The 13,931-nt window shown below is 40.9% G+C and overlaps 1 protein-coding gene across 6 annotated transcripts in view; it reads right to left on the reverse strand.

The window, feature by feature from the left end:
• ctnnd2a (catenin (cadherin-associated protein), delta 2a) overlaps positions 1 to 13,931 on the reverse strand; it is a 326,927-nt gene that overhangs the window by 186,971 nt on the left and 126,025 nt on the right. For 5 of the 6 annotated variants that reach the window (XM_059017244.1, XM_059017243.1, XM_059017247.1 and 2 more), the window contains exon 3: positions 7,590 to 7,702. In XM_059017244.1, the coding sequence (XP_058873227.1) occupies positions 7,590 to 7,702 (113 nt within the window). Of the gene's footprint in view, positions 1 to 7,589; positions 7,703 to 10,190; positions 10,407 to 13,931 lie in introns of those variants that run through there. The other variant, XM_059017245.1, reaches the window with a different exon arrangement.

Here is a 13,931-nt window from a genome sequence, read left to right on the forward strand (position 1 = left end):
TACTGAGGAAGCCATTTCTCTTTTTGCATCGAACCCGTGAGGGCGACCGATGCAACTTCACGGTTGGTGGTCGTTTTCTCTTTCAGGGAACCTAACGTTCCTTTTCAATTCGAAGACGACCACCAACAACATTATGTATGGGAAATGTAAACCAAAGCTGTTGCAAGGAAGAAGGAATGGCAGCACATGAGGGACGCAACAGAACCATATAACCCATTGAAGGTAAGGAAGGATCTACTACATTCAAGCGGTAGAATATGGAGAATGTTAGCGGCGTTGCCCAGCTAGCCGCCGTACATACAGACGTGCTCAAATTTGTTGGTACCCCTCCACAAAAAACGAAGAATGCACAATTCTCTCTGAAATAACTTGAAACTGACAAAAGTAATTGGCATCCACCATTGTTTATTCCATATTTAACCCTTTGCGGTCCATTTATTAATCGCGCGTCAGGCACGCCAGGTCTAATTAATTTTCACACTCGCAGTTAATTTTATACGCGCTGTTTAAAAGTATTTTTTTTCACAGTCAAACGGGTTTAAATGGCCCTGCATATATACAAAGCACACACTAGGCATCTCCAGCCCCTCCCCACCCTTTCGTTTGCTATAGCGTTCAGCTATGTAAGAAATAAATAATAATAATAATAATAGTCGTACATACCGATTGATCATCTCCGGATCACTCGTTTTATCACCAAACTCCTCAATAATGCGATCCAAGTCATTATTTTATTACTATAACATCTGAAAAAAGCTCTGCAAATGTCCATGATAGTCTCAGTGCGCTGACGCACTCAGCCAACTTGTTTACTATGAACGCCCCAATATCTGATACCTGATACCATGTATGACTATTCATGAAATACGCCTTTTTTTTTTTTTTTTTTTCCGACTTGTCTCGGCTCCTGTCGCTCCCACTCGGCAACTGAATGGTTTTCTTGGCTTTTTCCGGAGAAAAAACGACTAAACACCCGTTTATTGCGTTGCTATAATGATGTCGGACCCAGTCCGACAAAGGACCTGTGAGGAATAATTGCAATGTCGGACCCAGTCCGACAATGGACCGCAAAGGGTTAATAGAAATCAGAATTTGCTTTTGATTTTTTATTCAACATAATATTGTAAATAATAAAACAAATGAAAATGGCATGGACAAAAATGATGGGACTGCTAACCTAATATTTTGTTGCACAACCTTTAGAAGCAATCACTACAATCAAACGTTTTCTGTAGCTCTCAATGAGACTTCTGCACCTGTTAACAGGTAGTTTGGCCCACTCTTCCTGAGCAAACTGCTCCAGCTGTCTCAGGTTTGATGGGTGCCTTCTCCAGACTGCAAGTTTCAGCTCTTTCCATAGATGTTCGATAGGATTCAGATCAGGACTCATAGAAGGCCACTTCACAATAGTCCAATGTTTTGTTCTTATCCATTCTTGGGTGCTTTTAGCTGTGTGTTTTGGGTCATTATCCTGTTGGAGGACCCATGACCTGCGACTGAGACAGAGCTTTCTGACACTGGGCAGTACGTTTCGCTCCAGAATGCCTTGATAGTCTTGAGATTTCATTGTGCCCTGCACAGATTCAAGGCACCCTGTGCCAGGCGCAGCAAAGCAGCCCCAAAACATAACCGAACCTCCTCCATGTTTCACTGTAGGTATGGTGTTCTTTTCTTTGAAAGCTTCATTTTTTCGTCTGTGAACATAGAGCTGATGTGACTTGCCAAAAAGCTCCAGTTTTGACTCATCTGTCCAAAGGACATTCTCCCAGTAGGATTGTGGCTTGTCAATATGCATTTTAGCAAATTCCAGTCTGGCTTTTTTATGTTTTTCTTTCAAAAGTGGAGTCCTCCTGGGTCTTCTACCATGGAGCCCACTTTCGCTCAAAAAGCGACGGATGGTGCGATCAGAAACTGACGTACCTTCACCTTGGAGTTCAGCTTGTATCTCTTTGGCAGTTATCCTTGGTTCTTTTTCTACCATTCGCACTATCCTTCTGTTCAATCTGGGGTCGATTTTCCTCTTGCGGCCGCACCCAGGGAGGTTGGCTACAGTTCCATGGACCTTAAACTTCTTAATAATATTTGCAACTGTTGTCACAGGAACATCAAGCTGCTTGGAGATGGTCTTGTAGCCTTTACCTTTACCATACTTGTCTATTATTTTCTTTCTGATCTCCTCAGACAACTCTCTCCTTTGCTTTCTCTGGTCCATGTTCAGTGTGGTGCACACAATGATACCAAACAGCACAGTGACTACTTTTCTACATTTAAATGGGCTGAATGACTGATTACAAGATTGGAGACATGTGTGATACTAATTAAAGAAACTAATTAGTTTGAAATATCACTATAATCCAATTATTTATTATCTTTTCTAAGGGGTACTGTCACAAAGACGGCCGGAGTGGGTGGCGTCAGACCAGCAGCAGGAAATAAACAGACAGAGAGTTGTGGTTTGATGGAGCTGAGCGAATGCTTTCGCTCAGCATTTAATAACAGAACAGAAAATAAAAGGTTTGAAACAAAACAGGACACGGCACTTTAAGCCAAAATAAATAGACAAAACGAACTAACACTTAACAAACGGTGCACGGAGACAAACAAACACGGTGAGTACAAACACTTATATTTACGATCTTATTTTACTTTACGTTTCTCCTTCTCTCTCTCACCCGTTCTCCACTCTCGAACACCCAACCCCGAGTGGGTGAAATGTGCACCTATATATACTGTTGTGCTGGGATTCAATTACTAATTAATTATTCACTTGAATCCCAGCATGTGAATTAATTACGTGCAACCCCGTGCCACACATTATACATATTTTATCTGCACGTGAAGTGATGTGCCACCCTCGTGCCTAAATATAATTATATACTTTAAACACACGTGAAACACAGACCCGTTTATATCCCGTGTACCAATCTATACACCAACATTAACATACGCACGCATACAACACATAACACACAAATGCACACAGGGGCGGGGCGCTTTGCCACAGGTACCAACAAATGTGTCCAGGCCATTTTAGAATATCTTTGTAGAATAAGCAATAATTCATCTCTCTTCACAGCTTCTTTGCTTTATTCTATGATATACCAAAGGCATGCAAGTATACATGATAAAATAGCTTTTAATTTCATCACTTTTCAGGAGGAATGAAGCATTATTTCAATGAGCTGTAAGGGTACCAACAAATTTGAGCACGTCTGTATATCGGACAGTGAGGCCCCAAGATGTAGCCAACCCTCTAATATAGTGTGCAGCTACTCTCCCAGGTGGGGGTAAGCCAGCACTGTCATACGCCACAGAGACTGTGTCCGCAATCGAGAACGACCATCCTAGGAGGGCATAACCGGGCAGCAGTGTGGAGTAGTGGTTAGGGCTCTGGACTCTTGACTCTGGACTCGTGGGTTCAATCCCCATCGGGGACACTGCTGTTGTACCCTTGAGCAAGGTACTTTACCTAGATTGCTCCAGTAAAAAAACAACAAAAAAAACAACTGTATAAATGGGTAATTGTATGTAAAAATAATGTGATATCTTGTAACAATTGTAAGTCGCCCTGGATAAGGGCATCTGCTAAGAAAATAAATAAATAATAATAATAACCGCCGAGCACCTTTCAGGAAACTTTCAGGTTGCTAAAAAATGCGCACCCGGAGATACTGAATGTAAGGGGGCATGGCAGGCAGAGATGGCCACTAAATACACCTTCAACGTGGAAGGTGACCTATCAGCATCAAGCAGTTCTTGCAGAAACTGCAAGATAACTGGCATGGGGCAAGACACTGGGTCATGACTTCTAGTCATACACCAATTCTGGAAATACTTCCACTTATAGGCATACAGCGACCTTTAGTCTGCCTTAGTGCTCTGCAGAGTACCCACAGCTGTGTCTGATAGTCCTAGGGCTGTCCAGTGGTCCTGTTCAGGGGCCAGACCTATAATTGGAACCTGCCAGGTTCTGGATGCCACAGAGTGCCTCTAGCCTGACTGAAGAAATCCAGGCTAAGTGGGATCTCCCAGGGCTGGCCCTGGGCCACTAGGAGAACTGTCGCTTTCTCTAACCGGACCTTCTCCAAGAAGAACAAGAGCAACGGTACTGGCGGGAACTCATAAACGAGCATCCTGGGCCACTCATGGGAATACCACAGGGCAATGTGTCGTCTCCGCCGAGGCAGAGAGATTGACCTGCACCTTCCCAAACCGTTCCCAAACCATTCCAAAATGCACTCCACCACCTGTGGGTGGAGTCACCACTCTGACAGATGTGCACCCTCCCTCAACAGGAGGTCCGCTTCCCAGTTCACCACTCTGGGAAGATGCGTCGCCTGTAGGGACAGCAGATTCCGTTGCGCCCAAGTCAGGAGCCGGAAGGCAATGTAATGCAACCACAGGGACCGGAGGCTGCCCTGGTGGTTGACATATGCCACCATTGCTGTGTTGTCTGTTTGGACCAGCACATGTTTTCCGTGCAACACTGGAAAAAAGTACTGGAGAGCCTGGAAAACAGCCTGCAGCTTCAGCATATTTATGTGCAGGGCTTTCCAACAACCCGACCAGGTGCTGCCGACTCCTCTACCTTCCCAGACTGCCCCCCAACCCAAGTTGGAGGCGTCCATCATCACCACTTAGCAAGATAACACCACTCCCATCCGCATGCCCCTGTGCAGGTGAGAGGGCATCCTCCACCATCACAGGGCCGTGGAGCACGTGTGAGACACTGTAAGTCGACGGTGTCTGTCGCGCTTGGGGTGTAAGTGGAACACATTGAATGGCTTGCTTCAACACACTCGGCACTGATGCCGGTCGATCCCAAGAGGAGCGTACCTCCTCCATAAAATCAGGGAATGGTGGGAATGGCTGTGCTGTGGGAGCCACCGCCTGCGTCCGAAACACGGACCGCCGGGGCTCTGCCGGTGTCGCCCAGAGGATCTGCAAAAAGTTTGCAGTGCGCCCCATTAGTGCCGACATGGAGCTGGGCAATGGTGGCAAACTAGTCTCCGAGGCAATCTCAGAGCTAGGTTCCGCCACAGTTGACAACACCGGCTTCTCTTCTTCCTCCATCTCTGTGGGGAAGGAGTCCTCATCCCAGGCGGCAGCTAAAGATAGCGTGTCCTCCTCCGCCATCAAAGGCAGTGGCTCCAGCTTGGCCTGGGTTCCCATGGGAGACCCAGGTGACAAAGCTGGTGCGGGTGGTAGAGGGGCCGGGACCTCTACCGGTGGCGCAGGAGCTTGCTGCCTTGACAGTAGCTCAAGGACGTGGACCATCTGTTCCTTGAGAGAAATAGTATCTCTCACCTGCCTTGAGTGCTTCACCCTTCTGGTCTGGGGGAAGGGGGAGCAACTGCAAGGTTTTGGCACAGGATCCTGATCGCAGGGGATCCCCTGCGAGGGGCTCTGTGAGAGCTAGAGGAGCGGGGATGGGGCCCCGAGGGCTGCTGATGGTTATGCCGTGGGAGAATGAATGTCTATCCCCATGGCCCTTCTGAGCCTATTGCGACATACCCTTGGCAAGAAAAGCTGTGCATAAGTCACAGAAGTCCTCTCCGCCCATGGTCTCCGTGGCATGTTGGACTCCTAGGCACCGCACGCGGAGCGGTTGCTTGTCACTGAGTGGCATATTCGCCTTACAACATGTGCAGGCGTTGGACCATGGGATGCCCGTCATGGCTGCCACTACCGAGTGTGCCAAGCACTGTGTGCACTAATTGGTCCAAGCGCACCAACCACAGAAGCGCTATCCGCACTGAGTGCACCAAGCTCCGTGAGCACCGAGTGCACCAAGCTCACCGAGTGGACCTAGCGCCGCGTGCACCGAGTACCGAGCGCACTGAGCCTAGCCCCGGTGGAAGATGTGCTCCCACACGAGTGAAAGGCTGTAAAAGACGACAACGCTCACTGAAAAGCAAGGGAACTGCAGTAGACTCAAAGCTCTTTTCTCAATACGCTCAGATACCTTACCGTCTTGAGAGGCAAAAAGAGAAATGGCTTCCTTGGTATGATAGTTTTAATCACTCGGTAGGCGAGACCGAGGGCGTCATCCCAGGAAGGGGCCTATCGGCAGCTCTGGTATAGAGAGCTCAGAAAATACCTACCAATAGGCAGGCATATCCCATACGTAATGTTGTTGGTGGTCGTCTTCGAATTGAAAGGGAACTGCATTCTTTTTTTTTTTTTGTTCAGGAACTGTTACTGTGACTTCAAGTCCTAAAATGTACATAATGAAAAAGCTGAAAGGAGATTCAGGTTGTAAAGCAGCATATTTAAATTATTATTATTATTATTATTATTATTATTATTTATTACCAGCAGGTTATCTCTTTAAACTTTGCATACACTTCTACCCAATCCACACTACCTGAATCAACAAAACAGTTTTGAAATCGTGTGGTGACGTCAGGCCAGAAAATAGACAGATAACAGTGCTGGGATATTATTATTATTTGTTTATTTAGCAGACGCCGTTATCCGAGGCGACTCACAGAGACTAGGGTGTGTGAACTATGTATCAGCTGCAGAGTCACTTACAATTACATCTCACCCGAAAGACAGAGCACAAGGAGGTTAAGTGACTTGCTCAGGGTCACACAATGAGTCAGTGGTTGAGGTGGGATTTGAACCGGGGACCTTCTGGTTACAAGCCCATTTCTTTAACCACTGGACCACACAGCCTCCTAATATGAATGCACTATTGCGCTGGTTTATTATAAGTACATGGTTTAAACAAACAAAACACTTCACACAAAAGAAAACGGCACAATGACCAAAACAGACAAACAAACAAACAGTGGATGAACCCAAACAAGTATTGTGCAAGTATTGTGCAGGTCCTCTTGCATGAGTAGCAATTGTTATATTTTCTCTCTCTCTCACGTTCTCCACGCGAACACCCAACCCCGAGTGAGTGATTCGTGCCTCTATATATATATATAAACAGTTGTGGCGGGACTCAATTGCTAATTAATCATTCACTTGAATCCTGGCACGTGAACTAATTTGTGCAATCCCCATGACCACATACAAATACACATTATATCTGTACGTGAAGTGATTGTGCAATCCCCTTGCCTAAATACAAATATACATTTTAAATCACTCGTGCTACATAGCCCAATTTATACCCCGTGCATCAATATATACACACCAACAATAACACACCACATACAACATAAAGCACAAAATATGCACAGAGCCATGGTCAGAAACAGTTTTAGCAAAATACTTTTAGAAACACTGAATTTCTGAAACTGTAGAGAGATTCTAATTGTTTTGGCAACTTGCAAAATCTTTTGGTTACTCAAAATGAAGTTGATAAATAGACAACACAACTGACATATCCATCCCAATTTTGGCTATTCGTTTTTAGTTGTTCAAAAACAATAATCAGAACTCAAAAAAATGTTATCAGTGAATATCATAATTCTGTTGTGCATTTTATCAATACAACAGAATCAAAACTCACAGGAGAGTATTGGAGTAAATGATCTAGATCAGTAAGCAAGAAGTGAAATAAATAAACTGCTTTATTGAATTAGCATTCTTGTGAAGTATGCAGAGAGTGATAAATGACCACAACATACCTAATGCTGCTCATGCTGCCAGTCTCAGATCCAAGCTTGCATCGCTCCAATTGGCTGGCAACAATCTGTCGTTCGGCCTCTAATTCTCGAGTCAATCTCTCAAATTGTAGCTCCTGAAAGAAAAAAAGCATAGGCTCAGTTTGAAAAGGTAAGTGGATAAAGAGAACTGTCAGCTGACAACAGAAATCAGACACACAATCTATATAATATGCAATATGGTATGATACACACTTTTGCATCATTCAGCACCATTGGTACAGCAGCTGCATGGTTATAATCATTCACAGTAGACCAGTTCAGATAGACAAACTGAAGCTGGAGTTGAGGTGTTAATTGGAGTTTTACGATAAAAAGCTGACTGAATCGAAATTTAAATACCAACTGGATAATAGAAATAGATGGTTCCTCTTAAAAATCACCATGAACATCTTGAGCATCCCCATTCAGAGCCAAAGGGTAATGGGAAGTGGGACTGACCAAAAAACACTCCTGGGGGGAAAAAGAACCGTGCCAACATATCAAATCACACCAGTTTGCCACAGTTTGCTTTAATTTTCTGCAGCTGTCCACTCAGCACTGCTTTGATAAAAGCTCAAGAAGCCTGAAGGACATTCAATCAATAAGTCACACTGTAATTAACAAACCCATCCACATACAGTGGCTGCATCAACCTTTATTATGATTTGGATTTGCTGTGATTTAAAAATATGTATTTTTAGTGTGTCAGTCAGTTGATAACACTATTTTGATTCATGCTTAATATTATATTTGCATACTGTACATATTTCTTTACATAATTGAGTCACCAATATACTTTTGTTTTAAATTTGTAAAAGTGCTGGGCGTTATGGCTCACCAATGAAATGGAGCAAACGGTATATGCTCCCAGCACTAACGTGATTATGAAAATAGTTTAGAAGAGGGGAGGAGCTAACCTAATTATTTTGAATGAATTACTACCACTACTACGACTATATTATCAGGAATATGTCTTTACGAAGAAATCCATAAAAAAAAAAACGTATATATTGTTTCAACAAAGTTGTTAATGAATTTTGCATCCACACAATGGATAGTTTTGTGATTAATTCAAATCTTAAGCTGTATCAGATAACATGTTTATGTGGTGTGAGAGGCCCAGCCTTTAACGGCAGTCACCTGAGTAGCTCACGTTATGCACAGATGCATTTAAATTGTCCCAAGAGTCCCAAGCGAGGCACAGGTGCCCCTTTTTATGGTTATTCAAAGTCAGCCTCCTTTTGGAAAAAAAAATACTGAAACTGTGAGTCCTGTTAGATGTGAAGAATCTCTGCATTATCAGCTTTCGTAAATGTTTATAGGCAAAACCTTAGTTTGAAATCAATCAGCAATAACCATGTTTTGCTTGTAAAAAGCATTTATTTACCAGTACACCAAGCACCCGGTGTAACTAATAAAACATTAACACTCAAATCCAATAATAAGCTTGTAATTAGTTAAGTGCTGTTTACAATTCAATTAGGCTAGTTATTTTAATGAACTTTCTTTGAAATTCTGTTGAGATAATATTACTGTACCTCTAAATAATCCACAGTAGTCACTACCGCTTTACTAATGTAATGTAAAATAATCCCTGACTGTAGTTCAAAATATAAGAAATGAAAAAGCATTCTGAAAAGTATATTTCTTTGTGATACCACATACAGTAGATATCATATTATACCCTTTCAGCTGAAGCCAGGGTCTGTTAATCATCATCAATAATATAATTACAGATACCTACGCTGAGGAACTTTAAAACAAATCTAGCAGTGTTTTGGCACTGGTGTATAGGATTTTTGGTTTAATTAAGGCAAATCAAAATCAATAGCAGTCTGAATCTTTGCCCATGTGGACTGCACCGCAGGGGCAATTGATTTCTTCAGAAACCTATTCAAGGACTGAATGAAATAACCACATCCAATGGGCCCCCAAGCAAACCCTTTCTCCATGTTCCCACACTCAAAACTTAGCTCTTAGGAGGAGATGCTTCCTTTTCATAATCTCTTTAAAATTAGAGACGCAAGATCTCTATGACTAAAGTATAAACGCCAAACCTCTATAAGTAAATGCAACTACATTTTAATTTTAATTCAAATAAATGCATTTAAATGAGGCCCAGTACCAACACCATTTTCCTCTTTCTAGCAAAAGAACAAACAATTCCAGGAGAAGAGTTACATTTTTTTTTTTTTTAACATTATTCCTAGACAGTATACTTTCACAGTAGGATGAGTAAACAGCAAAAAGTGAAAAAGCATATGTGTTTTTATATATCAGAACAATATATCAAAGAAAGTTTGCATTAAAAAATAAATCAATATTCCTGTCAAAATGTTAGACATTTTAAGAAGAAAGTAAAGTAATGATGATCACAGGATAACTGAATTGCTTGTCACTATTTATAACACGCCATGCCAGTGCCATCAAGTACTTAGCAAAAGAAAACGGCTCCAGGCAACAAAAGATATACCACATGAAGTAGGAAGCCTGCCGCCTTTTCTTTGCTTCCCAAAGCATTATCCCACTAACAAACGAAAACACATGTTCCACCCTCAAGTGCACATAAAATGGAACATTTACCTGAACATGTACCAAACTCCAGATAAGGTACACATATAAAATAGTCCAGTTTCTGCCATCTCTGTGTTTAAAACTTCCTATTAAAATAATTCTTGTACTCATTTGAGGAACTGCAAGCCCAGTAGTGACTGCCTTCAAGCAGCAAAGAATAAGAGTTCAGCCAGGCACAAAGGTCTCCATGGCAACGGTGAATTTAGACCCCCTTTGGCATTATTTATGCAACATTTCATCACAAAAGGACCCTCCCACCAGCCTGCCTGCCAAATCCTGCAGCTCTCCAATCACTCTTCTGTCTGCTCCTCAATTCTCTTCTCATATTCCTAAAGCCATCTGCACTTTCCAAAAAAAAGGGGTGTTTTGAGGTGCCTAAATGAAAAACTAGAGCCGTGTGTGCAGTATAGAATTGCAAGTGCTGCTGCCTACACCCCATACGTTTCTTCCTGGAAATGTACATTAGACTGTTGCATGTTTTTTTTCTTCTATGCTAAGTTTAAACTGATTATCTTTCATCACAATGTGACAAATAGACAAAACAAAATAGGAAAATTCAATCAATGAAAATACCTAATGTTATCTAAAGACAAGCTGTTAAAAGTAAAATGCAATATGAAAAATGAGAGCCTGAATATAACTGTTGCTTTGTATCTAGCGGTGGCCTTAACCCCCACCCCCTTTTGTTATTGTCTTCATGTGAAAGAGCATTTTGAGAACCCAGAGGAGCCTACTTGATACAAGGAGCTATGGCTTCTATTAGAGCATGAACGGCCGATAAAAAACACATTTCAGATCTTTAGCTAGGAACAATAAATTAAAACTGAAAAGGATATTGACCTTCTACTTTCAAGCCATCAGTAATGAATCTGGAATGATAAAAGGTTGTTCACTTGTCTTTCATGCATACCAAATGCTCTGCATAGCACAGTGACAATCAGGCTCAATTCTCAGGCTCCACAAGTTTATTTACCAATAGTGATGGGAAGTGATGAGGGTGTTCTAAGATAGGCCAAGTGCATATGTTACTGTGTATGATTTAAGTAGGATCTTATGGTTGAAATGCAGACATTGTAAATGTTTATATTTTACCTAGTAATTGTCCCACATTGAAAACCAATATAAGCTGCACACATTTGTAAATGCATGTTAGTCATGTATTTTTCCAGATATGGGATCATACTCACAAAACTTTAAGAGCAATTTTAAGGAATATTTTGTCATGGATTGTTTTTTCAAAGGCCATTTAAATTAATTAAATCAAGTTTTCAGTTTATGAAACCAGTTTTTCAACTGTTCTTGGGAGGGTTATAAGTCTATAACCTAAGAACCTTTTAGCCTAAGGGAATATTTACAAACACATTTTATTAAATACAGTCCTTAAAAATAAATCATTCCTTAAAACAGTCCTTACAGAGCAAGTAGTTTCAAATTAATTATGCTTTACTTTTCTGTGCCTTTTAAGGATTTTATGAGTAGTTCTGAGTGTCATTGTTTATTCATATGAGCTGGGACAGCGCTTTGAACTGTTTAAAAAAAAATATCCCAGATAAATACAGTAGCTCTGGCGTTAAAATGACCTGGGTTTCCTTCCTAATGAACAAGTCATCCGTCCTTTCTCTATTCTGATTTGTGCTCTCAAGGATACTAGCAGTCATCATTTTTTTCATGTGAAATGTAAAATACAAATGAATGGTAGTAATGAATAGTTGCCTGATGTGACTATAATCTGAAACAAAAACACACTGGAAATGTGAAAAAAATGCCAAGTTATCAAAAGTGCCCAGCCATTTAAAGCAGAGATATCAAAAACACAAGCCAAGTTTCAAGAAACCATTGGGGTAACCTTGCCCAGCACAAAACAAATAGGCACAACTGTAAAAGCAGTGGGGGTCAAGGTTGCCCTAATTGTTGCTACTAACTTGGCTTGTGTTTTTAATGCAAGTTCGATCCAGTTTTATTGTGCCTGAAAAACAAGCCAAGTTATTAGAAACAATTGGGGCAACCTTGACCCCCACCGCTTTTACAGTTGTGCCTATTTGCTTGGTGCTGGCCAAGATTGCCCCAATTGTTTGCAATATAAACCGTGTGGGAATCGAACCCAAGACATGCTTCCAATGCAGCTTGCAATGCAGACGCCCTAGCTTTCACGCTACAAAGTTTGTCCTTCCATTTTACAACATTTGCAAATAGTACAACAGTAAAGTTACAGTTTTTTAACAAATAAAAGAGACAAACAAGATTTTGTAAATAATGATTATGTATTATCCCGATTGTATTGAAAGCAGTCACCTGAAAACTATCATAATAAGCTTGATCCGTTCATTTAGTATATTGTAACGTTTTAATGTTTAGGAAGTTGTACTCAGGGAGACGGTGTTGAATTCTCAAAATGTTTGTTTTATTTGAAAAACTACAGAGAAATCCTGTCAGGGGCCAGAATTCACGGCACCAAAATAATAACCCAACATTTTAGTCTTGGCACTGTCACTGCATATTCTCTCTGGTCACAGCTCACACGCTCGCTCAGTCTCACACACAGTCATTACAATATATTTTTTAATTTGAAAGTAAAAATATATGAAAGCATGACGACCTTTATGTACAAAAATCTTCACTACTATACAATTGAACAAGAACTGTTGAGTATTTATTTTCGTTTCATACAGTATTAAATGGCGGTGTATATATCTGATAGCGAAAAATAAGTAAATTAATATCAAGATAGACAAAGAAAGAAATAAATGTATGTGTATTGATTTATGTATTCATTTATTTCAATATTTATTAATTATTTATTTATGTTTTACTTTTACCAAATATATAGGCTATCCTTCAGCATAGCTAATTCTCAGAAATTAATGTTCCTTTTTGTCCAGTGGGGACCACAAATAATATTACTTTCATCAACCAGTATCGAGAGGAAACCGTATTTCCTTGCGCCAATAGGGACCACAATGAGCATTACACCGACAGGAAACCAACAATTTTCAGAGATCAAGATCAAATCTCAGAATGATTAGATGACTGGGGTCTGCAAAAATCTGTGAAAAAATGGGAGAAAAAGAAGGAGAAGGACATTTCTACCTTACTTTGGTGACTTATTTCTCTTACTGTATGACAGGTATTGACTTTTTTTCTACATTTCACCTAAGAGTGTTGGGAACTACAAATTAAAAGTGAAATGCTGCTTTTGGCTGATTTACTTTTGCTGCGCCAATATCCTGAAAACATGTAAACTATCCTTGCTGTAAAGAGTGTCTCTGGCAGTTCTCGCTGATAACTTGGCGCGAGGAACTACCGTTCCTCTCAATGGACCAATAAACACTTTGCTGGAACAATATATCTCGTTTGCTCCAAAGCAGTTAAGCGAAAGTATTTTGACTTAAAGGGTACATAAGGACCTTTTTATTTTATTGTGTTACATGTTCCCATGTGTTGCTACAACTGTTTACGTAAGGTGTATATTGTTTTAATTTTTTTGTTTTTGTTTTACATTTTGACCACTTTTTTATTGCATTCCCTGCTAGAAGGTGGCTTCACATGTATTTAAAAAAATAAAAATAAAACAATACACACACCTTACGTAAACAGTTGTAGCAACACATGGGAACATGTAACACAGTAAAATACCCTTTAACTCTCAGGCTATTTTATTGAATACTAATTAATTAAACACTGATGACTAAGCACTTTGTTGAAGACATACAGTATGTACATACTAACTTATAAAACCTGCCATCTCGGCAA

The sequence above is a fragment of the Acipenser ruthenus genome, chromosome 3, assembly GCF_902713425.1.
Source record: "Acipenser ruthenus chromosome 3, fAciRut3.2 maternal haplotype, whole genome shotgun sequence".
NCBI lineage: Eukaryota > Metazoa > Chordata > Actinopteri > Acipenseriformes > Acipenseridae > Acipenser > Acipenser ruthenus.